The sequence below is a fragment of the Pan troglodytes genome, chromosome 6 (genome assembly GCF_028858775.2).
Source record: "Pan troglodytes isolate AG18354 chromosome 6, NHGRI_mPanTro3-v2.0_pri, whole genome shotgun sequence".
Classification (NCBI taxonomy): Eukaryota; Metazoa; Chordata; class Mammalia; order Primates; family Hominidae; genus Pan; species Pan troglodytes.
Window position 1 is genome coordinate 39,680,935 of NC_072404.2, and position 25,842 is coordinate 39,706,776.

Below are 25,842 nucleotides of genomic sequence, written 5' to 3' on the forward strand. Positions count from 1 at the left end.
GTTGCTAAAATGCAGCAGTAATTACAGTGGAGTGATTGGTAGCACAGCCACTTTGCTTGTCACTTGGTGTCTCCAGAGCAGGGCACTGCTACTTGAATAGAGTAGTTCTCTTCCCAGAGCTCACTCTCGAAATTATATTTGGAGCACCAGCTCTCTCCTCTTACTCACAGTGACACCCTGCGTTACACTGCTGCGTGATCCATTTGGTAAATTATTCAGTCTGGTAGGTACGTTCATGATAGTAATGTATGCTCAGTTTTAGCACAATTTTTTTTTTTTGAGATGGAGTCTCGCTCAGTTGCCCAGGCTGGAGTGCAGTGGCATGATCTTGGCTCACTGCAAGCTCCGCCTCCCGGGTTCACGCCATTCTCCTGCCTCAGCCTCCCGAGTAGCTGGGACTACAGGCGCCTGCCACTATGCCCGGCTAATTTTTTTGTATTTTTAGTAGAGACAGGGTTTCACCGTGTTAGCCAGGTTGGTCTCGATCTCCTGACCTTGTGATCCGCCTGCCTTGGTCTCCCAAAGTGCTGGGATTACAGGCGTGAGCCACCGCGCCTGGCCTTTAGCACAATTTTTATACATTAATCAGGATTGGGTGGCTCACCTTTAAAAAGTGCACCAACGTGCCATGACATTGAGAACCACTAGTCTTGCAGAAGTGTTTTGGAGCCCACGTTTATAGCGCTTGGCAAGAAAATAGATGGCAGAGGTGAGAGATGGGAAAAACTGAAGGGAATTTTGAGAAGTCTAGCCAATGTCACAGACACTGTAGGAAGAGACGGGGTCATGTGGGTGGGTGGGTAGTAATCAGTTTAGATGTAATGTGTTGGGCTTGATAGACCTTCAAGGTAGAAAAGCCATGTAGGCTCTTAAAAGATCGTGAGTTCAGTATAGAGAAATCAGGACTAGAGGTTAGCAATTTGTTACCTGTCTGCATAGAAATAAACTTCAAAACTTTGGGAATAAATTATTTGCCTTGGGGAGGAGTCTAAATTGAGATTTTAAAAAAATGGGCCTATAATATTAACTAGAAGAAGGGTTATATCTCAGAGAAGGATAGAAAAGGAGAAACCTATGAAAGAGATGGAAAAATTATAGAGGCAAGAGGAGAACCAGGAAGGTACATGCCAAGGCAGAAGACGTTTGAAGAAGACAAAGACTAGTGGCATTAAACATTGCAAAGAACTGGAAGATTCTAGGAGGATGTCAAATAAGGAACTTTCTCATCTTCTTGGACTATTTGAAACAATGAACAATGGTCCCTTCCCCCCAGACCCTGCGTATTTGCACATGGGATTGAATTGATCATAGATGAGATTCAGTGGATCCCCAGTTGGCAGGAATCCAAAACTAAGATTGCTGTAGGGATTTTGAGAATTTAATGTAAAAATCACAAATTTTCCAAACTTTGACTTTAAAAGATCTTAACAAAAGTGAATAAATACCACATGAAATTTTAAAAGATACCCAAACAAAACTGATTTCACGGATAACAGTAATATGCTTTTTGCAAACGTCATTGGAATGTTTCTATAGTTAAATGTAAAATGGACCAGGCCACATTGAGGGATTTTTTATTAGGAATAAAAGCAACAATATAAAAGAGTCTGACTAATATAAAAACTTACTATTATAAACTTTTAAGTTTGCTCTATTAAACTGTTAATGATGCTTTAAAAATATTACGATATAATTTAATGTCTTAAATTCTAGGTCTTCAGGTAAGATATTTTCTTTTCTCATGAAATGTTTAAAGCCCATTTTGTCAGTGAAGTGCAGCTGTGGTGTGGGGGCCTGAATGTATGCCTGAATGTATGTGTGTCTGAATGTATGGGTTTGAGTCTCACCTGGTTGCCTGGTAGCTGTGCACCACTGAGCAGACACCTTACCCTCTCTGAGCCTTCACTGTGAAGTCTGGGACAAGTCTCAGTGGTATGTGCCCTTCATCCGACTTAAATGGTTGGCTGTGGGCATTAACTGGGGTGATGGGAATGGGTTAAAGGCCAAGATGTGTGTGAAAGCTGTTTGTGAACAGTGTAAATGAAATTGTTATTAAGGGCAAGAACTTGAATAGAAGAAAGTGAAGTGTATGCCATAAACCACTTTTCAGCAACTACTTCAGTGAATATATTCTTTGGGAATGATAGCTTAGTGGTTCTCATTTCTACCCTTTAATAGTTGTATGGCTTTACGTAAATTGCCTAACATTTCTATATCTCAACATCTCTATCTTCATCATGAGGCTCTTGTCAGAATTGTAAGTTACAGCACGAAAAATTCTCAAAACATGGTCTGGGCCGTGGTCGGCACTTTAGAAATGATAGCTACTTCCACCATTGAAGTGTCATGGAATGACTGCCTTTGCCATACTTTAAATTAAATGGACTGTATTTATGGCAATTTATTGTCAACACCTATGAAATGTGTTTATTCTGAATTTTTCTCAGGGTAGACAATGGAAGGTCAGAAGAGGCGACTGCTGCTTTTCTGTTAAAGATGGGAAACCCTGGTACTGTTTGGGGCTTAGGAAGATGGGTTGCTCCTCTATTTTTTCTTTTCAAAGCTTCACCTGCTTAACTCGTGCCAATTTACAAACAACGAATCAGAGTGTTGTTTTCTCAGTGAGGCCCAGTTGTCCTCTGCAGTCCTTGCCATTAAATCAGGAAGTGGCAGGTAGGAGGCAAAAATGTCAAACAAGTGACCAGTGGGCCTGCTGAGCCTGAAGCTTCTGAGTTGTCTTCATTTTAAAGAGTGTGATGTGGCCAGCATCCTGCTTTCCAGCAAACCACAGGCACTAGTGCATACCTGTGGGATTGGGCCTCCTTCTAGAAAGGGCAAGCCCAGATGAACTGGTGTGACTGGATTTGGACATGTGGGCCCTGCACATTCATACTGCCTTCTGTGCTTGGGACTAGAAGTCCTGCCAACTCCTCTAAGAGCCTGCTGCTGCTGCTTCTTGGTAATAGCATGTTCTGCCTTGTAGTGTAGTGAGTTGGGCGAATTCACGTCTTAAGGGATGGTGTCTTAAAGTGTAAGAACCTCGTCGTGGTCATCTCTGTCAGCTCCATAGCTTCAGCAAGAGGTCCACAACCTTGGGACTTGAGTGGGAGTTAGACTGGAGTTTCCTGTTTATAGTTGGGGTTGTTAACACTTGGGATAGCTCCCCCCAGAATGGAACTCCAAGTTCCAAAACATGATTCTCCCAGAAAGTTTATCACAGAAGGTCAACCTCCTCTATAAAAGACATCCTAAATAATCATTACATAAACACTGTCTTTTTTTTGAAATGAATGTAATCACATTTAAAAATATAAGATCATATTGATATTTACATCTGCTCTTATTTGTGATAAAAGGAACATTCCCTTTTATAGAAGTAGACTGTTGTCAAAAGCAGAAATGTCCCTGACAAGGCAGGAGGTATAGACAAGGAAGGTTCTGGGGCGATCTGACTTCCACTTTCAAAAAGTCACAATGAAAAATGTCTCCCGATCCCTGGAGCTGGCATTCTCCAGTCATTTCCAGCCCCTTTCAGTGAGGCTAACTCTGAAATCTTGACACAAGCCTTCATGTTTATATTAGGTTTTGGATGTTAGCTCCCTTGGCTTCTGGGAGCTGACTCTGTTGAAAATTATGTTTTTCTTTTAAGGACAAAGGCCTTATTGTATGTACATGTCGTGTAGTGTAATGAGCTTTCTTTCTTTCTTTTTTTTAATGTTAGGTAATGGGTGGTACTAACCTACCTCTGCCAAATGAGAAGTTCAAAGATTTGTAAACTGACGGGCAATTATAAGGTTTCATGCAGGTAACTCAGCAAGAGAAAATGAGAGGGTGGGATGGGTGGCATCTTCACTGACCACAGCATGTCCCCCAAATGCCCTGCTTCAAGGGAATAGACATAACATGACTCTGAGCGAGGATCTGCAGATAAATGATGGTACCCAGAGTCACTTCAAAGAGAAGGATAGAATACAAATAAGGAAGATAATGATCATTGCATTTTAACTTACGAAAACACGCCTTTCCAAAACAACTCTTGTATTCTTGGTCACGTAGATAATATTTGACCAGATGATTTTTCATGGCTGCTAATGCTGTCGGCATAGGGCAAGCACCCTATTTTTAGACCCTCTGTGGTCAGTTGGCCACTCTGGTGGCACTACTGGCCTCTTTGGCTGTGGGTGACCTCAGAAAGGCTATTTTTAGTAGGACAGCTTGGCCCATGGAAAGGAGGTATGAAAACCCAAAGCTGCTCTTCCATTTCTTTGGGCCTCTATAAGAAACATTTTTAGCATCTTTTATTTTTATTTTTATTTTTTGTAGAGACAGGGTCTCACTATCATCAGGGCTGGTCTCAAACTCCTGGCCTCAAGCGATCCTCCTGCCTTGGCCTCCCAAAGTGCTGGGATTACATGAGTGAGCCACCACACCTGGCTAGGATCTTGATCTTAATTTCTTCCCCCTTTTTCCTTTTAAAAACCTATTTTCTGAGGTTCCTCTTTGAGGCATGTCTATGGACTGTAGCAATAACATTAATGAATGACATTTTCATTCTTCGCCATGTTGATTGCTCCATGTCTTATTAAGAGATACTGGGGGATCCAGTTTCCATTATTTTCTAATTGAACAGCGCCATTTGTGCCAAGATACTAAAATTGCTCCCCCTTTGCTCAGAGGGCAGAGGCTGCTCCACATCAGTGGCCTGTGGGGCTTGCAGCTTCTGCCTCCAGTAAAGCCTGCCTCATTCTGTTCCTTTACTGCCCAGAAATTCATGAATTCCAGAGACACTCACAGCCTGCTGGGTCTCTCCTGCTTTGTGGATTTATGGTGTAAAAGCAGTAGCATCAAGACATTCACATAGCAGTGTTTTTTTGGTCTCAGGGGAACACTCTTTTCCTGGATGAGAGAACATGAAAGATGAAGCAGATATTCTCTCACTTGGGAGCCGCTATGCCAAAACAGTTAAGGTCTTGCCATGGGCTTCTGTTTATGCCCCTTGGGGGGAATGGGGCCCATTAGACTTGAGCTGTGGTAATTTCCTGTTTTCAAGCACATGTGAAACAATGATTCTGGTGCCCAGTGGGACCCACCAGAGGTCAGCTAGCTGCAGCTCCATTAGCACATAGATGAGTACCAGGATGAAATTCCTTATCCCTTAGAGGTGACTCAAATCAGAAGTTGTGGAAGAGCTGGCTGGCAGGGAAGGGGGCAGGAATCTACCCTTTTTGTGCATCTCATTAGTCTGGGGTGGCTTCTGTTGGAGGAACCAGCCCTTTTATCTCCCTGCTGGGATGTGCTGGAAATGCATGTACCAGATGGTGTTGCTTCCTTTTCCTCCATGGGTGCACGTGTGTGGGGGGGAATTGTTAAAAACTGTGAATTTTTTTTCTGTTTCATGTAAACCATATACTGACCAAGGGCAAAAAAAATTTTCTTAAATTACTTTGCATGCTAATGGGTCATGTTACAGAAATCTGGAGTCCCTAGATTTTGGAGTTATGAAATTTTTGATAGTTGTCTGATGTTGACCTATAGGAGCAGCAGTTTTATGTGGTTCAACCTAATGTATGCTTTGAGGACTTTTAGACTTTTTCAAGGGAGATATTTATCCTCCAGGTTATTGCAAGGGATATATAATCCTCCAGGTTATTGCGATGTACCTGAATGAGGGGGTATTTAAATTCAGAGTGAATTTGCACTGGGTTCATAAACTAAAGCCAAAATGTGGTGTCATAGTAAAATGCCTCTCAATCTGTGAACCTCCAACTCTGAATTAATGGGCTCTTCTGTATATCCTCAAGACCCCTCTGAGGGTGGTGGGACAGTGGGGGAGGGAGGGGAGAAGCAGTGCTCAGGTTAGGTGGGGAGCACATGGTAGGAGCTCTGCAGGAAATGTGGGAATGGCATTGCAGGACTGGAGTAGGCAAGTGATTGATTGATGGTCATTAAACTCAGCACACATTTATTGAACATTTATGTTAATAATATCCTGAGGCACTGCAAGACAGGAGCAATGCTTTTTACATGAACAGAAGGGGATTAAATTATGGTTGAGATAGTTTTGAAGTTAGATGTCTTTTATTGCTTTAAAGTTCTTTGAAAATTGATTAACTTATGCAAGCCAGAGATATTAACTCTTGTTTGGAATATTCGATTAGTCAGAGCAACCTGTTAGTCCTTGACTGTGCTAGATTTTATAAGGTTATGTATCTGTGTACATATCTATCTATCTATATGTATTTATATAACATTTGGATAATGGTTTTAGTTTGGAAACTACCCTCTATCATTAGAATCTTAGATGAAAGTGTGAATGAATGTGTGATGAAACTAATAGTTGTGTATGTGTGCTGGGGTCCCATAAAATGGAGCCTGAACACTAGTGACAAGGGGCACACAATTCTGTTGCCCGATGTATCCCCTTCCCTGGGCCTCTGCCCCTTCCTCCCTCAAGTAGCCAATTTGGCTACTTGTCTTCTCTCACACAGTTGTAGGTCGTTAACAAGTCAGTGGTTAGAATTTTGCCTTTAGTTTCTTCTGTTCTCCCACCAGGGGCCCAGCAGTGGTGGCTCTCAGATTTTAATGTGTGTAAGAACCACCAGGGAAGGCTAAAAAATGCAGATTTCCTGTGTCCTGGTCCAGAGATCCTGATGGAGTAGGTCTGGCTGGCTCCTGTGCAGACCAGGGAAACTCTGTTTTTTTTTTTTTTTTTTGAGACAGAGTCTTGCTCTATGGCCCAGGCTGGAGTACAGTGGTGCGATCTCGGCTTACTGCAACCTCCACCTCCTGGGTTCAAGTGATTCTCCTGCCTCAGCCTCCTGAGAAGCTGGGATTACAGGTGCACACCACCATGCCTGGCTAATTTTTGTATTTTTAGTAGAGATGGGGTTCCACCATGTTGGTCAGGCTGGTCTTGAACTCCTGACTTTGTGATCTGTCCACCTTGGCCCCCCAAAGTGCTGGGATTACAGGCGTGAGCCATCGCACCTGGCCAGAAAGCTCCATTTTTAATAAACCCTTCCAGTGACTTTTATGCAGTGGCCAATTTTTGAAACACTCTTTCCACCTGACATGTAATGGAAAGAGAAGGGTATATGAATATAAACATAAACATATATGTTTATATTTAAATCTTGGTTAGGTACAGTTGAAATTCTGTTATTGGTGTAAAACTTTATAATAGGTCAACTATCGTTTACATAATGTTGCTTTCGTGGAACTTTTACACAATTTTCTTGCACATTAGCTGTCTTTATTGAAGTGTTCTTTTCCTATTCATGTCATCTTTATCAAACCTCCTTTAGTCACCCAATCAGAATGAACTCACTTGTTCCTTGAAGACTTTATATTGGTTACTTTTTTATTATAACCCTTACTCCTCTCTCCTCTAAATTTTTATTGATTAGTTACATGACTTTCTCTTCTACTGGACTTGAAGCTTCTTCAGGGTAGGAATAGCATCTAATTCTCATGATCAAAATATCTAGAACAGCGCCTTGCAAACTTTAATCTTAATAGATATTTTGCGAACAAACAGTGTATTCATAAGCTGGGGATAGTCCAAACTTCATTTTCCTCAAAGCCACCCTGTGAGGTAGCGCTGGCATTCTTAAGAAACCAGTTTCATAGTTGAGCTCATTAAGGCTCAGAAAAGAAAAAGCAAGGCGAAAGTCCTACTGCAATCAGCGAGAGTTGGGACTGCAATTCAAGTACCAGAATTCTGTCCAATCCCAGGCAGAGTCCACAGAGCTCTCTTTCAGAGAATGCCACCTAACCACAAGGGTTGAGAGAATACCCCCCGGGGTCAGTGAGAGAGACCCAGCAAATAGCTTCCCTGGGGATTATGTTTTCAACAGTCCTTGCAGTCTAGTTAGGTAGGGTCCTGCCTGGCGCCTTTGGGTGGGACAGGCTGACCCTCTGGGCTGCTGCCAGTCTCTTCATGGGATGGATTCCCACAGGGATACACTCTGTTTCCTGTGGTCTTTCTGGGATGGGTAGCAGCTGCAGGACGAAGCTGACGTGACGTTATGTTTGTTGCTTCTTCAGCATGAGCCAACTAGATGGAGCAATCTGACACAAAACCCAGGGTTTTATGACTGACCTAGCGGGCCAGCCGCATCTGGAGGAACCAGACGCAAACAATGCAGAGTTGAGGGCCAGGTGAAGCGGGATCCAGCTCCCCACTTCACCCCAACCCCTTCGACTCCTCAAAACCTCTGCAAGAAGCTATTTCCTTTGGCTGGCAACTTACAGCCAGCAGGTTCCTTCCTTGTGCAGAATAAAGCCATTCTGGGAAATTTTAGTTTTCTTCTCTCCCTTTTGCTGCCCTGTTTCTGCCCACACCTTTCTTTCCCTGCTGAGGGAGAGTGTAAAGTCAAGCCGACCAGGCTCTGATTCCCATCACCTTCACAGAATTCTGGTCATGTTGCTGGACAGTTTCCCATACTTTAAATGGGAATCCTTTAAACTTATTTTTTTTGAATTAGCCTGGCATTCCATTGTTCCAGGGATTCATCTCCATCCTTATTATTTTTTACCATGTTATTTTCTTTCTTTGTCATTAGTGCAGAAATTCCATGATGTCACCATTCCCCAAGTTTTGTGTCTAGTTTTTCTCAGTCTCAGCTTTTAATTCTTGAGTTCAGCCTGATACTGAAATATACAAAAGGCATTACAGCAGGCTGGCTGTTCCTCCTCCACGCAGCATGGCGGTTAGACATTTGTAGGGACGAGCTTGTCCAACTCACCTTATTTTATTGTTGTTGTTGTTCTGTTTTGTTTTGTATTAGGCTTTTAGAATCCTGAAGTCATGGTTTTTAGTTTCGGTCTCTAGTGATAAGCAGAAAAGAGGGATGAGGAAGGGGCTTTACTGGCCCAACCAGAAAGAGAAACTAAGAACCCATGACTGTATTATCTCCCTTGGACACCCCTCAGTGTGCCACGTGGAACGAGGCAAAACTGGATGATCTGGTGGAGAGCTGGTGGAGACCCACCTGTGATCTTGATCAAAGGCTCAAGAGAAGGATTGCTGGGGTTAGCTAATGGGCTAGCTTGGAGCAGTGTCAAGTGTTCAGGTGGGGGTTAGTAAATATTTTTTTTTTTACTAATGATGATGTGCTGATATAATTTAGCCTGGTGAAGATGATATCCAGGGGAAACTTTAACAACCTTCTAATATGTGGGAAGGAAATATTATGTTGAAAGTACAGAGAGGAGTACTAATCCCAAAATTGCAACACATTGCTAGCTTGTTTCTCCATTGACCTCTGTCTCTTACTCGCTTCCAGAGTGAGTCCCAAGATGGTTGTGGGGTCTTGGCTTCTCTCCTTCTTGGCCAGTGCCTGCCTGTATGTGTAGACTCTTCCCTAGATCCTTGGATCCTAGTTACCCTGCTGTAGATGAGTATCACGGTCCTAGTTTTGAGCCACATTTTTTGGCATGAGACATTATAAGAGGCCTTTGACTGTGGACTCTGTTCACTCCCAGGCTTTGGCTTCAGGACTCAGTATAACAGAGAAGAAAAACTTAAACTGAGAGATTTTCCCTTTCCCTTTCTTTCTATTACTCCCAAGTGTTTAATGTCCCCTCCGCCACACACACCCGTCTGTAATACTCACCCAGCCTTTGGTCACTAAGCTCTAGTGGGTCTGTGCCCTCTTCTGTGGGGACATTGGTCCTAGACCTTTTCCCTGGAATTCTTAGGTCTTCTAGCCAACCAGAATTTTCCTAAACTTAAGTCAAATCAGATTTCCTCTGAGACATAGGTTGGAAGGTGTGATAATTAGTAGTAGTGGGAGTAAGGAGTAGCCAGCAGTAGTCTAGGCAGCCTCTCCTGTGAGCCTCAAATAGTGGGTAGCAACCCTCCCATCCTGGGGTATCTTGGTCCCTAAAATACCTGGCACAGTGGCAGGTGCTGATAGAAGGTGACCTCTGGTGGTCACTGAATTAATGTAATGACCGCAGCCAGGGTCACTTACAGTTGTTCATGCACACATTTATGTGTCTATGTGGGTAAGGACTCACATATGGCGCTCTCTCAGCATTTATGTGATGGACTTATAAGAATTATGTTTTATTGGTTTATTTTTCTTTTTGGTGGATCTTCCTTATCTTTTCAAACTTTAAATATTGGAGGGTCCCAGGATTCAGCCAAGACGCTTTCTCTATTTATATTCATACCCTGAGCAATTTTATACAGATCCATTGCCTAAAACCACTGGTATGCTGATAGTTTCCACATCTATGTTCCCACACCCCCACCTCCAGTCCAGCTGCATCTGTCCACATGTCTACCTGGTGTCTCCACGTGGATGTTGAGCAGGCATCTCAAACTGAAAATGGCCTGAATGGAGATCTCCTTTGTCACCACTCCTTAAACCTAGTTTGCTCCAGCCAGTGACATCAGCTGCATGGCTCCATTTTTTCAGGCCATCCATCAACTATGGGGTCCTGGATTCCTCTTTCTCTTACATCCCATGTTCAGTTCATTAGCAACTCTTGTCAGTATAGTCTGGAAAATATGCTGGATTATTTCTAACTACCTGTTACTGCTCTTGACTTCGGACAATATGTTATCAACCAGTGACCATTTGAAAGTATACAAATTATTTGACTTACTTGAGCAAAATCTTCCCGTGGCTTCTCCTCTCACCCGGAATCCAGCTTGAAGAATAACCACTGCCTACATGGCCCTGCGCGCTGCGGCTCCGGACGCCATCTTGGCCTCAGCTGCCAAAGCACCTTCCCCTCTCTCTGTGCTCCAGCTGCGCGCTGTGCTCCTCCTTACTCCTACGGGATACCTAACCCCCTCTCCACTGGAGCTTTGCTCTTTCCAGTGCCTGGAGCACACATATCCAATATATTGACGTATTCTCCTTCCTTCACTGAGGTGTAGGAGTAAATGTCTCCTTAATAGAGGGTACTTTCTTTCTTTCTTTCTTTTTTTTTTGAGAGGGGAGGACGGAGTCTTGCTCTGTCGCCCGGGCTGAAGTGCAATGGCGCAATCTTGGCTCACTGCAACCTCTGCCTCCCGGGCTCAAGCGATTCTCCTGCCTCAACCTCTTGAGTAGCTGGGATTACAGGCACGTGCCACCAGCTAATTTTTGTATTTTCAGTAGAGACGGGGTTTCACCATGTTGCCCAGGCTGGTCTTGAACTCCTAACCTCAGGTGATCCACCTGCCTCGGTCTCCCAAAGTGCTGGGATTACAGGCGTGAGCCACTGCACCCGGCCTAAAGGATCTTTTTCTGATCACTGTCTCCAACAGCCTCACACCTTGTTATTCTGTTCCCTTGTCCCGCTTGATTTTCTCAGAGCCCTCCCCAGCGCCCATGAGATCATGCGTGGGTGTGTTCCCTGCAGTCGTCCCTGCTAGAACATCAGCTCTGTGAGGACATGGCCCTCCCATGTTCATTTGTACCCTCAATACCTGGGACAATGCTGGGCTTATTCAGTGCATATTTGTTGGGCGAATTCATCTTTGCCATTGGGTTTAATTTTTTGATTTGGTAATTTGAAGATCTAACTATTTCTCTTCCCCAAAATAAATGATGAACTTTTCTTTGTACTCTAAACTTTGCTTTTTCTGTCATGATGACTTGCCCTTTTCGTAGCTTACATTATTTTGGGTATCATGTTTGATGGTGGGAAAACTAAACAAATCCACTGAAAGATGAAAAGTCGTCTCCAATGAGCACTAATGTAATCATAACAAACTGTGCAATGAGCAATATAATTCTAGAATAAAATTATTTCCTATAGAAAACTGGTTTTTAAAAATAGATATTACCACTCATGGTGGACTTGGTAGCATGATAATTATTGGTTTTAGAATGTAAGTTAAAATCCAGTATGTTATGTTTTATATTTTACCTAAAACATAGATGAAAGACTAGCAAAGTGTGTTAAATATTAAAATTTCATAGAGCAAGAAAATCATGGCACAAGATAAGCACCCCTTATTTTCCTGTGATATATGTGAAACAAACTGTTCTACTGCTCAAAATACCAAGTGAGGTTGCTACACTTCACTTGGAGTGCACTGGAATGTCATCAAGGAAGGAGATTCATTTATGAATTGTCAATCCCAAAACGCTGACAGATGTAGGTCAAATTCTGTCTCAGTGAGATAATTGTATAACAGAACTTTTTAAAGGCTCATTTCAGTGGGCCACGTAGTGTCTAAAGAACCAAGAGACTTTGGATGATTTCAAGGAGTTTGTGGCAGTCGAATTTGGTCAAAACTGACGATTCCTGCGTCACGTCTGAGCTTCTCTGAGCTGGTAACCAGCACTTCTTGCCCCTCATGTTGCAACATGGGAGGTGCCTGTGCTGTGTTTATGCTTTAGTCTCTCTCCCTCTTGGATTGTAAGCTCTTCTAGGGCAGAAGATGTGTCTGATTCATATTTTCTGTTCCCATCAAAACCTGGCATAGTACCTGGCCTGCCGTAGGGGCTCAAAAATATTAGTTAAACAGATTTGTGTATTTTTGGTCAGATAGATCTGAAATCTGCAGTGATTAACCTGCAGAAAAATCCAAGTTTATAGCCCCATGCCACACGTTTCTAATAGCCATTTGTTTTTCTGCAGAAACTTTTGCCTTATTTTAGATATGCTAAAGCTTCTGGAAGCCGTTTTGTGATGGAACCCTTGTTAAAATTAATGATTAAGGGTTCTAATTATGGTTGATATTTTCCTTTAAAAAACGGGCACATGTTATGAATCCCTTCAGCAACAAGTTTATGTTGATAATGTTTTGTGTGTAATTGGCCACTCTCGTTTCTTTATAACACCTTAATCTCAGAAATGGATTATTTGCAAATCTGGCTTTCTTTGATGGTTTAATGAGTTTGCAAGTGGACACTAGTGGATTAAAATTACATTCTAAGCTGAGGAAATAAATCTGTGGCTTCTCCAGTTTTTTTCTGACATCTGCATGTGATCCTTGGGAAAGCTTTGGTGAAGAGAACACAGTGCTAATGGCCTTGGTGAATGAGTCAGACAAACCTTAGCTCACAGAATTGCCTTCATACAGGGGACGCTGTCCAAGGCTGACATTTTCAGTTCTGCGAACTTCTAGCCAGCTAGAGAGCTCCTATTCCCTTGCTTCCCTATCTGACATTACTTGGGCTAACTGGACAACCTCTGTAGTTGGTACCCATGTAAATATAGCCTGGGAGCAGAGATCTTTCCAGCAACTGAGATGTCACCCCGCTCTTACTGTTACCCAGAGGGAGGACTGCAGGATCCAGCTCTAAAGCTGATCGACTCTTCATCCCGGGGGGACCTTTGAAAGGCTCTGTGATTGCTGGTGGTCAGGGTCAATTGTGCAGATGTCTTTAAGAGTGTCTCACTGGTGACCAGAAAGTTACTTTGTCAAAATGACAGATGGGCTGTGAGCGGCTCCTCCGCCCTGCCTATTCCCATGGATGTCAGCTCCATTTACTTGTCAAGATCAGGTATTTTTGTAACTCCCAACAGCGCGTGGGCTTTCACGGGGCAATCTGTGAAAAATCTTCTGTTTCATTGGCTCTGTGGCTTGTTGTTGACCCACAGGAATGAGAGACACCTGAGGACCTGGTGGGTTCACTGTAGGTACGTTATCCAGGAAGGAGACATGCGCTGATGACAAGAGTGACAACCTTCCAGGGCTGGCCTCAAAAAGATATGGTTTTGCCACCACCAATTGCCAAGGGAATCTAAGATATTTTGTTTCTGTGATTTGTACGTGCTCACTCTTCTTCTACCCTTGACAGAGAGTCATTTCTGTGCATATTTAAAAGGTCCATTGAGTCATCTTTCTTTTGATACCAGACAGCCCATCTTCCTATATTGCAGTAAGTCAAGAAAGGGGCTGTCAAAATAATATCTCCAGCTATCACCTTCTTTAATGTCAGGTCTCGAGCTTTCCTATGGAGTTACCTAATATTATTACCACTTTTAAACTCTTTACCCCCACTCCCCACTCCCTCCAAAATCCCTACCAACCTGGCCAGAAGATTCTGCACTGTCTCCCCAGGACTGGAAAGCCCCAATAATGCCTTCTGAGCCCCGGATCCTACAGGTAGTTGGAGTTGGACCCCCAAAATGTGGTTCATCATCTTCTACTTAGTTCAAAAGAACTCACCAGAAAGGCATAAAAATATTCATAGAGTTTCATCACCCCTTTCCTTTTTGTTTTCCTTTTGGGCAGAGGAAGAAGCAGATTTATTATTCATCATGTGCTGAAGGGCGCCCAGCAGTGTAAAATAACCAGAGGTGTTGAGGAAGCAGCCTGGCCTCCTGCGTGTGAAGCCGCATTGCTTTGCAGGGCTTCCTTCTCCCTCACCCCTGGCCTGCAAATTCTTCCCAGGAGTCTTTTGGAAGTGTTCTCTGCAGCACCGACCCCATCCCACATCCCAGCTGTTGGAGTCTCTTCTGTTAGGAAGAGAGAAGGGTTGACTGAGGCACTTGGGCCCAGTAAAGGCAGGACGCCACCATGAACCCTCTCGGTTCACATGCCTGGCAGAGTGAGATGCAACCTACCTGTTGGTTTTTTGTTTGCTTTTGGGAACTGAGCACGGTGGCAGAGCTGCATCTGTGACAGGGCCCACGGGGCTCGATCCCTGGCTCTGCGTGTTCCCTCCATTCCAGTTACACAAATGTGCTGTTGCCAGCAGACCCTTTGCTTATACGACGTGCAGTCTAATAAAAAACAGGCAGTGCTACTCTCTTTTGGGCTACTATTTTTATTTGGTGGTTTTTTTTTTTTTGTGTTCTGCCATCTCTAATGTTTTGGTTCCATTTCAAAATATGATTAAACAGAATGAGGAGCTGTTTGACACTGCCCTGTTTTAAATCAGACTTCTACTTGAGCAGCCAGGACACTCTAATGGCCTGTGTTTCTTTGTTCCGTGAGTTTCTTGAAAAAGCCAAAAAAAAAAAAAAAACAAACAAAAAAAGCAAGCCAGACCTAAACCCTTAAACAGAATAGGACCCAAAACAATCCCTCCAACAAACTAAAGCCCATTAAAAAAAAATGGAATAGTTAGGTAACGTAAATATCAGAAGGGCCTCCTTATTAATCCCCCATTGCCTCTGCTGGCACGTGTCATATTTTCAAGGTATAGGATCAGGAGAACACTGTCATTTAGTGATGTATTAGGGCCATATATCATCAGAACATCGTCTTTGTAGGGGATATGGGTACTAAAAGACACGATTCTGGCCAGACAGAACCTCAGGGGGTCTTACTTCTTTCCTCCACCCCCCTGCCTTTTTCTTTAATCTCCCTCTGTTTTGTGTTGCAGAGAAGTGAATTTCTTCATGGGATATGACTTGTTGCAAAATAATCGGGGGGCCCCAGTGGGCTTCATAAAGTCTTTTTAAATGTTCGGGCTTCAAGGGCAGCTTTGTTCAGAGTTTGCACTGTGAGCTGGGCCGGAGGAGGCGTGTTTGCCAGGGCCTGGGTCTCTGGGGTAAAGACTCGTTGAGCCTAGACAGGAGGGAAAAAGAATAACACTCCCAGATGGAGTGCCATGAATTGCGTGATGTTCTTGCAAGACATTTTAACATTAAGTCTACAAAATTATGGCCGTGGGATGCTGCAAGCCTCCCAAGAGAGTACACTCTTCTGCTCAAATCAAAGAAGAAATGAGAGGACTTGGCAGGTTCGGGTCCAGGTTTTGGTCAGCCTTGCAAATGACCAGGCACTTAGAGACTGGGACTTGTTTTGAGTTTTTAAGTCAGAGACTTAATCTGTCTTTCCTAAAAGGCATTATTTTTACTTCTGTGTTCAGAATGAAACCATAAAGCACCAAGGTTTATAAAGGTCTGAAAATGGGGTACTCAACAAAGGCGAACATTTAAATTCTTAGCTGCAAGGGAAAGGTGGCTCACTTAGCCTCTAAATGAAGCTATATAGCATAGTGATGAAATCATAGGCTTTGATATCAGAGTCCTGGGTTTGAATCTCTGCCCTGGCTAGCTATGTAAACCTGGGTGAGCCGTTTAACCTCTCCGTGCCTCAGTTTACTTACCTATAAGATGTGATGGGAAGTAAATCAGTGCCTTCTTCAGGCTTGTTTGCAAGGGTTAATTGACAAAATACACAAAACACTTTCAGCATGGTGGGGCACAGAATAGATTTTCTATAAATGTCAGGTGTTATTATTCTTAATAGTTCAGCAACCTGCCTGGAAAACACTATGTTACTTCATTGTTTGGTTAGAGATGGATCAGCTTTGTTTGTGGCCCTGACTATGGAAGGGATTTGCAAAAGCAGTGGAGGGTGGGGTTGCAGAAAGGTCTGGAAATGCCACTTTACATTAAAGGCTTGAGGTATATTGTGCAAAGGGCCACAGTTGACATCTCCCATCTCTTGGACTAAACTCAATTGGGAAAGAGGTCTTGGGTGAAACCACTTCTTTCAGCTGGGGAGTTTGGGTCCTTTTCCCTTTCAGCTTCATGTTCTTCATCTTAGAAATGGTTTTCTTCATGTTGTCTTTCTATTTTTTTTCAAGTTCTGTTGAGTTGAGAGACATGACCCAGAGCCTTGGACTTGTACACTTAGGGTTTGTGGCTGACCAAACTGCCTTTTATTTTTTTCTTCCAGATATTTCTGTGTAAGAGTTATGGGGAAGTCAATTTTACTATCAGTAATGAAGAATGAGCAAGCAAAAGCTTAATTAAAATAATAAATCATCAATCAAATTTAATACTGCCATTGGCAACCACTGGGCTATCTCAGGGCCCCCCTACCCATGCTCCATTATTATTTTCCAAGAGACTGAGAACAGACTTTGTCCAAAGGAGACAGGCTGGAGCAGGTATAAGCTTGCATTCTCTCCTGTCTGTGAGTTCATGCTCATTTGCTCAGGATTTCCCCTGACCGAATGTTCTAGAGAGGTCATCACTTCATTTTACAATTTCCAATGATCAGAACTGCTGATAAGCAATGAAATCTCACTGGGTTCAGTGGCTCACAGCTATAATCCCAGCACTTTGGGAGGCCGAGGTGGAGGATCACTTGAACCCAGGAGTTTGAGACCAGCCTGGGAAACATAGTGAGGCCTTGTGTCTACAAAAAAATAAAAATAAAAATAAATTAGCAAGGCATGGTGGTGCATGCCTGTAGTCCCAGCTACTTCTGGAGGCTGAGATGGGAGATTGTTTGAGTTTGGGAGCTTGAGGCTGCAGTGAGCCATGATTGTGCCTCTGCATTCCAGCCTGGGTGATGGAGCAAGACCCTGTCTCAAAGAAAAGCAATGAAATCTGGCCCCTTTGGGTCTTTGGTTGCTGCCAACACACTTCTTTTTTCAGCTTTTGTTTCCGTCTCTTCATTCTGGAACCTTGGCTTAAAGTCTGGTCTGCTTACCCAAGTCCTGGGTAATCCCTTACATGGTACCTCTCTTAGGTTACCTTGTACTAGGGCAGAAACGTGGCAGGAGACCTCACCTGTTTGGCCCAGGTGGCCTGTCCAGAAAATCTGCAGACTAGCTTAACTACGTACTAGTCTGTTCCTAAAGTCTCAACAGCCTATTGGAGCTAACCTAATTTGAATATGATACTTCTGTACATTTTAGTGCTGTGCTTTACAAACTAACCTTCCCAGCTGATCCCGTAAGCCAGGCTGGGAACTGGGTTCTGTTCCCAGGTCCACTGCTAGCTGCCTCTTTGAGGGATCTGAGACAGCCTCATTGTGTGCCATTTCTCCATCTGCAAATCTTAAGAAACCTGTGAGGATTAATGAAATAATGTCTACAGAGATCTTTAGAAGAAAGGTGCTATGTAAACCTGAAGTATTATTCTTCTGTTTATGAGAAGTGGTATAATATTGCCTGGGAGAAATTGTGACCTGGGTTCAAAAGTGCTAAAAAGTTCTCTTTGGCTCTTTGGGATCTGGAATTGGGTTACAATGGGGATACTTCAAGGAGAAGTTGACTCTTTGACTTCATACATAGAGAGACTAGAAATTCCGATGAGAATATACACGGTGATGTGGGATCAGCTTCCCCTGCTTCCTCCTCCTTGGGGCACTTGAAACAAGACATCCATATTCCTAACAACAAATTCCTATTTGAGCCATCTTGAGACTCTCCACATGGACCACTATTGTGTAAGTTCTCAGATAATAAAAATTTGAGTAAGCATCAAAGTGTCCTATTTGTGCTCAGCAATGGTGATGGCTTTTGAATCAAGGTGAAGATCTCTTTCGTGCTTCTCACTGTGCCAGAAGTTACACCACAGTGTTTGTGTGATCTGCTGTTGTCTGTTGTCTTATTTTCCAGAAGAGCTTGTAGGTTTCTGGAGACTAGGAACCTTGCTGTATGATTTCTGTCTCCCTCCCGCAGCACTGAGTATAGTGATACGTGTGCCAAGGCTTTGTTTTTCAGCTTTGGAGCCTCCACTGCTAAGCAACTTTCCCTCTCAGAGTTGCCAGGCTGGGGCATCTATCCCAGGAAATTGGCTATTTGGGATGAATGTGGGTCTACCCCCAGGGGTATTTGTATTTTGGTGGGGAATTCTTGAAGGCAGCAAAATCTGTAAGCTCCTCCCCAACAAAGACTACCGGGATGGAATAACAGGGGACTCCGCCGCTTTATTCCCAGCAGTCACACTACCTGGCCTGTGTGCTTCATTGACATATTGAGTATTGTTCATTCGGGCAGAAAAAAATACCACAACCTCACAGCCTTCTTGGTTTCCTGAAAAAAGATCTGTCACTTTGAATTTGCTAGTTTGCCAAATGACAGCTGTTTGCCTCCCAGGCAGGCTTTGCTGTCATCAGAGACAGGGATGGAGGGAAAATAATGCCATCATCTAGGGGAAGGGTCTTGTGTTGATCTTCAACATGGCTAACCAAATGGACGATCAGCAGGCAGACACGAGGTATTTTCATTTTCACTCTTATTTCAAGAGATTTGTGATGGTGTTTCATAGTCTAAAAATAAAGGATCCGCCCGCAGACATTTCTCCCTCCACTACCCTCATTATATTAGCTGCTGCGTTTTCCTCTCCAGATTTTGATTCTATTATTTTTTATTATAAATGAAAGGTCAAGGAATACTTTTCGTATTCCATAATAGGATTGGTTCTGGAAGAATCTTTGAAAAAAAAATACGTTCAAGACATTGGGGCTTGGAATAGAACAGAAGCATCTCAAAAGCATGTTTTTCTGGTTAAGGAAAGCACACTAGAACGTTTCACAGCGGTGCTCTGCTATCTTCTCTGTACCCCTCCGCCCTGCGCTCATGGGAGAGCTCATTTCTCTCCCCATCAGACACTGGGAAATACTCCCAAGGCTCTGGCGGTCTCAAGGCTGCAATTCCTGAGACCGGGGACTCTGTGCTGCCATCTCGTGGCAGATCTCAGACACAGCAAGCTGGCTGCCGGAATCCTGTTTGAACTTGGCTTGCGGCGGGAGCTGTGGTTTGGCTCAAATCCTTATAGAGCTTTGTTGCCAGTCATGTTGATTTTTAAAAAATGTTTTACTCCCTATGCCCCCCTTTTAGTTTTTCATGTTGGCACTTCATTTAATGTGCCTCCAGAGGCTACATTTTGGGTTTTGATGTGTTTGGTCAATGTTAAAGAATCGGTTAACTATCTTCCTGAAAGAAGGCAGTAATGCAGACAGACGCCTTTGACAACAGGTAGACCACTGGCTGGCAACCCTAGAAAGAGGGACACACGGGAGACTAAGAATGAAAGATGCAGTGAGGTTTATTGCTCTTATTCATTGGTTAGGTTTTTTTTTTTTTTTTTTTAGAGTATTCTGACCTTTTCCTTGAGTGTATTTTTGCTACCATTTCTCTTGTTTAGATCTGGAGAGACTCAAACTCAAGCTGGGATTTGGGGAAAAGTGTTTGAGGATGCCAGTCTGGCTTTCAGAGGCATGATAGGCACATCTCTGTTGATATCCAAATTGGAACAACTTTCCTTGTTACCAGAAAACAGCTGGTGTCTGCAGACCTTCCCATGGTTGGCCATGACACAGGCCCCTGGAGTTGCTCTGCTCTCGTTAGAGAGTTCCTGTCTGGAGCCACCAGGAAGGCACCAATCTCCCCTGGGGCCTGAGGGCAGGATCATTATTTTGTTCTCTTCTGCATCCTGAATGCCTGGGAAGGCATTTAAATGACAGGCCTCTATTTGTATTCCAGATCTGTGTCTTGGATGACCCTAGGCAAGTTTCCTAACATTGATCCCTCCTCTGTAAGATGGCGATCATTGGGAATTTTTGGTGAAAAAAATGCACATAAGATTCTTAGCACAGAGCCTGAACACACAGAGAATGAGTTCAGTAAGTGTGAGCCAGTATTAGAAAATGTTTCTTGAATGAAGATGTGAACGGAATGAGCCCTGAACTTGAGTCACAGTGGTGACACATAGTGCATGTGGGGATGAGGCAGCCCAGGGGGTGAGGGAGTCCTGAAGGCATGGCTTTGCGTGTGCCACTTCTCTCCAGAGCCACTGGCTCAAGAACAAGTGTTTTTGTCTCTTGGCAAAATTGGGAAAGTGAATGGAGTGGTCTTCATTAACCTGTGTTTGAATTTACTTTGTAGCTGCTGGACTCAATTAAGGAAATGGAGGAATCAGGCTCTCACCAGCAATTCCCTGAGCTTTTAAATTTTTTTCTTGGAAGGCCCGGGATTCCAAAGACTACTCCACATTCACACCAATCAGACACCAGGGCAATGATCAGATATGGCAGTTGTGTACCAATGTGACTGTTGAGAGAATATTTAAAAACTCCCAGTGTAATCAGAGGGGGAAAAACCCACTAAACCTACAGCTAAGGTTTAGGTTTGTTCTATGTGTGTGTACAAAAAAAAAAAAAAAAAATCCAGATGTGAATCTACAAACCATCTGGTTGGAATAACTTTTGTGCTGGACTGTAATTACAAGCTATTTATTATGAATCTTGGGATCCTGTTATGGATTTTGACTGGCTCCCAGGTTTCTAAGTCAGCAGAGTTCCTATATTTAAGCGAATGTGTGCCTTCCTATTTATCAGATCCCAGATTGTGTCATCACTTTGACTGCCCTCAGAGCTTTGAACTCTCTGTATCTGAAGATTCTTCCCTTCAGAGAGGAGATGCGCTTGGGAGTGGCCCTTGGCTAAGGCCGCAGCCAGGTTGCAGCCAGGTTTGCTGAATGCATAAAGCCCTACAGTCCTGGTAACAGAAGCTCTGTTGATGAAGTTCTTTCACAATTCTCCTGGGGTGGGAGAGTCGGTATAAAATTTAGCTTGCAACAACTACGCTTTTCAAAATGAAGTCACTGTCAACAATACCAAGCAGCATACATACCTGGTAGCTATCTGTGATGACTTTGGTGGGAGTTGGGAGAGATTATTAATTTGTAAAAAATATGTCTCTTTATTTTGAATGGTGACCATAACAATGTATGACCTTTGTAGTTTAAGAAAAAATTATAAAAATAAATCTAAGGGCTGTGCCTTATAGTTAGCCTTGATGCCACCATTGTCGTGGAGAAAAGGGGGTGAGGGAAGGAGTTCTGGGGAGCGTGGAGCCAGTATGCTTGGCTTCAGATTGTAGGTCTGCTGTTCGCAAAGGGACTGTGGACAGCTCCTTATCCCAGCTCAGCCCCAGTGGCCACAGAAATACTCTCCCCTGATGGCAGTGGTTCTCAACCCTAGCTGAACATTGGAATTACCTGGGAGCTTGAACAAATACCCATGCCTGGTCCTTAGATTAACCAGCTCTGAGCTTCAGGGGGTGGGAGACCGTGGCAGTCTTTGTTAAGAACTCCACAGGGGGTTGTAATGTGCAGCTAAGGATGAGGGCCACTGTCTCACAGGATTTTAAGAGTAAATGAGGTCAGTCCCTTGAGGGCACTTACCATATAACAGATCCCAAAAAAAGAAAGAGAGGAAGAGACAGAGAGAGAGAGAGAGAAGGAGAAAGAGAGAGAGACAGAGACTGGATGACTCAGGTCACCCTCCCATCATAAGGACAACCAGTAAATGAAAAAACAAAACAGCAGCAGCAGCCCCTGCAGGTGTGGGGTGCAGGTGGCTGTGGATCGATGCCCTTTCTCTGGGTGTCAGACAAGTCCTAGGACAGTTTCAGGAGAATATTCACCACATTCATTCCAGCGTTCCTTAACAGAAATGAGTGTCATTTTCTATATGTGCCATTCAGTGGACAAGTTTGAGCAACACCGGTCGTGGCTTATTTTTTCTGTGCCTCAGTTGGCCTTGCAAAAGCCACGAGGACAGGGAAATAACAGGGCTGATATGGAAACAGCTGTGGGCAAGGCAAGGCCCAACCCTCCCCGTAGAACTCACTCTCAGCTCACACACAAGCTTGCAGGCACATATGCACATGCACACCCACACACACACACACCTGCAGGCTCGCATGTGTCTCCTTGGTTCTGAGCAAGAAATGGTGAGATCTTCTTAGTCTCATGACATGGAGGCATACTGGGTACACTTGAGAATCTTCTCAAATTTGTTATCAGGGCTGAGTTTGGTTTTCTTCTTTATTAATACATATTCCAAGAGAGTTCTAGGTTCATTTCAAGGTGAGCAGAGCCGGCCAGTTGCTCCTCTCCAACCTGCCCCCAGATGAGGCACTGGTAGTGCTTGCTGTTATCCAGGGAAAGGCATAGGTGTGCACACATTTATGTCTTCATCTCGAGTTCCATCTCTCCCACTGGAAAGCTGGGTAATCTTGGAAAAGTCAGCTACCTTCTCTGAGCAGCAGTTTTCTTGTTTGCAAAATGGGGATAACGATACTGACCTCACAGAATTTTAGTGAGAATGAAAGCCACATCACCTAGCATGTGGTCGCCACTTGATAAATTTCACATTTTGTTGAATTTTTTGAGACAGTGTTTTTGGTTCAGGTGCATACAATCCATATACAAACAGGCATATCCATCATGTTTGTATCTTCTTTAAGACATTTTAACAGCTAACCTTTCAGGAAAAAACCAAAGATGCAAATGTTCACCACACGTTCATTAGCATAAGTGCTAATATAACACAGCTGTCCCACAGCTAGAAAACACTGACGTCCATGTCTCTGCTTGGCATGTAGAATATTATTTTTTCTTTTACCAAGCCGATCCAATATTCAACTTTGTCATTATTTGAGTTGGAACTTTAGATTGCTGCATTTTAATGCACTCTACTATTAAGGATTGTTGGACGGCCATGTGAAAATATTTTTGTTCTCACGATGCAGTCCTGGCTCAGGTAGCCCAACAGGCAAAATATGGTTTACACAAATATTATCGTTTCTGTAGTGTGTACTAAAAAGAAACCTTAGAATCTGAAGGAGCGGGAGAGAACTTCTCCCTTGGCAATCGGTTATCTAGGTGAAGCTGGCTTTGTAAAGAAGGGACTTTTCATCTCCTCTCATCTGACTCTGATCTCCAAAGTCCTGTGTTCCTGGATGGGTATTTCTGTTTCAGAGATAGCAAAATCCTATTTGCTCTCACAGCGTTTTCTTGCCAAGTGAAGGCCAGATAAGAGTGGGGCTCGGAAAACCTCTGTGGTGTGTTAGGATTTGGGGAATTCTGTTTGATGTCTATTTCAAATGTCTCATATCTCTTTTTGTCTAGAACAAGGAAGTGACATGTAAGAGAGAGAAGTGCCCCGTGCTGTCCCGAGACTGTGCCCTGGCCGTCAAGCAGAGGGGAGCCTGTTGTGAACAGTGCAAAGGTGATTGATGTCTTGGCCGTCTTCTCTTCTGGCTGCTGCTTCAGGCATTTTTATTTCTCTTTCTCTCACCTTCCTTTTCACTCAGCTTTTGGCTGGGGTGCACATGGGTGGGGAGGAGAAGTAGGATATGTGTGTGTGTGTGTGTGTGTGTGTGTATGTATGTGTGTGTTTGTGTGTATGTGTGTATCTGGGGCTGGAAGGAAAGGGGCTCTCCTGGAGGAGGGATGAAATTATGTGAGCATCTTCATATTTCGTTTGTTTTCTAAGGCAGGTTGTTAAAATGTCGTAGAGAAGAGTCAACCACCATGCCTCTGCATATTTGTACACACACATATGAGCATATTTTGTCAACAAGTTTCAACACTCAGTTTTTCCAGGCTCCACACTCACCCTGCCCACATCTGCCAGAGAAGTCTTTAAGCCTGTGTTTTATCATTTTCGTCCTCATTAAAATTTTCCTTTCCTTCCAAATTAGATCTAAGTCCCTCCGCCTGTCTTTGAAGCATCTCTAACATCTCCTTACTCCAGCCTCATTTTCCATCACCCTCCAGCCCCATGCTCCATATGGAATGTGCTGTTCCTAGTCTCACCTCTCTCTTGGCCTTAGTGCGGGTCTTTTTTCCCAACCTGTCCAGGTGCTGCCTGTGCTCAAGGTGCTCAGCCCTCATCTGCCACATTCCCCTTTAGATTTCTATGGCCTCCAGAAGCCCACATGGATACCGCAGTGGTGTGATTTTCCCCCTCTGTGATTTCATGTAGATCATCAGCTCCCTGGGGATTTCACACCGTGTATATGTCAATAGCGCTTCACAGTGTAGGGCCACGCAGGAGGCAACATTAGCCCAGTGTTCAGGGTGTGGGCTCTGGAGTCACCCAGCCGAGTCAGAATCCAAGTTTACTGGGTGGCAGAGTGTTCCCCAAATTTCACATCTACTTGGAAGCTCAGAATGTGACCTTGTTTGGAACTAGGCCCTTTGCAGATATAGTTAATTAAGATGAAGTCGTGCTGAATTTGGGTGGCCCCAAATCCAATGTGACTTGTGTCTTTATAAGAAGAGGAAGAGACAGAGACAGACAGAGACACACAAAGAGTGGCAGAAGCTGGAGTGATGCTGCCACCAGCCTAGGAGTGCCCAGGGCCGCCAGGATCTAGGAAAGGCAAAGGGTGATTCTTCCCAAGTGCCTTCAGAGGGAGCATGCCCTGCTGGCACCTTGATCTTGGTCTTCTAGTCTCCAGAACTGTGAGACAATAAATGTCTATTGTCCTAAGCCTCAGGAAACTCATCCACCACATTTCTATGTGAGTAGGGGGAGACATGGACCCTTTCTTGATCTCATCACCTCATTTGTTAAGTGAGGACAGCAGGTTGGGCATGGTGGCTCACACCTGTAATCCCAGCACTTTGGGAGGCCAAGGTGGGCGGATTACTTTAGGTCAGGAGTTCAAGACCAGCCTGGCCAACATGATGAAACCCTGTCTCTACTAAAAATATAAAAATTAGCCAGGTGTGGTGGTGGGTGCCTGTATTCCCAGTACTGGGGAGGCTGAAGCAGGAGAATCACTTGAACCCAGGGGGCAGAGGTTGCAGTGAGCCAAGATTGCGCCACTGCACTCCAGCCTGGGTGACGGAGAAAGACTCCATCTCAAAAAACAAAAACAGAAAGACAAAAAATGAGGACAATTGTGTTGGAGGGACCAACATGGAAAGATGCATTTACCGTACTGCATGTCAACATCTCTCAGGTAATAGAAGTATTACTGGTGCCCTTCGCATGCTTGACAAGCTTTCAGTTTGCTTCTCCATGATTGGTCATGCAGAAGGGAGCTTTCTTATGCTGTAGTGTACAGCCTTCTTTCCTTCTTGACCTGCTAATTCCTTTATCACCACCCTTTCCTCCTCTTATCTTAATCTTTCAAGGGAAAGAGATACCCAAGACAAACACATTTCCTGAACATTCTTTTTGGGCTTAGGATGATAAGCCTCTTCTAACCAATCTGGACCCAAGAACAGGCCAGTGAGTGCAGTGTCCTGAGTTGTCTTTCTGATGGAAATCCCAACGCATTTGGGGGGAGGTCAAGAATCCTGCCCTGCTCTAAGGTGGACCTTCATGAGAGGGACTCCTGAATGGGTGATAGGGTTTAGCTTTGTGTCCCCACCCAAATCTCTTCTTGA

At 43.9% G+C, this 25,842-nt stretch overlaps 2 protein-coding genes across 3 annotated transcripts in view; both read left to right on the top strand.

The window, feature by feature from the left end:
* Positions 1-25,842, top strand: part of BMPER (BMP binding endothelial regulator) — a 249,361-nt gene that overhangs the window by 8,656 nt on the left and 214,863 nt on the right. For both annotated transcript variants that reach the window (XM_009452884.4, XM_054655539.2), the window contains exon 3: positions 23,569-23,668. In XM_009452884.4, the coding sequence (XP_009451159.3) occupies positions 23,569-23,668 (100 nt within the window). The remainder of the gene's footprint in view (positions 1-23,568; positions 23,669-25,842) is intronic.
* LOC134810496 (uncharacterized) lies at positions 10,686-19,692 on the top strand. The gene is made up of 3 exons (XM_063815115.1): positions 10,686-10,834; positions 15,288-15,342; positions 19,034-19,692. The coding sequence occupies exons 1-3, from the start codon at positions 10,686-10,688 to the stop codon at positions 19,601-19,603; spliced, it is 774 nt and encodes a 257-aa protein (XP_063671185.1). The 3' UTR covers positions 19,604-19,692.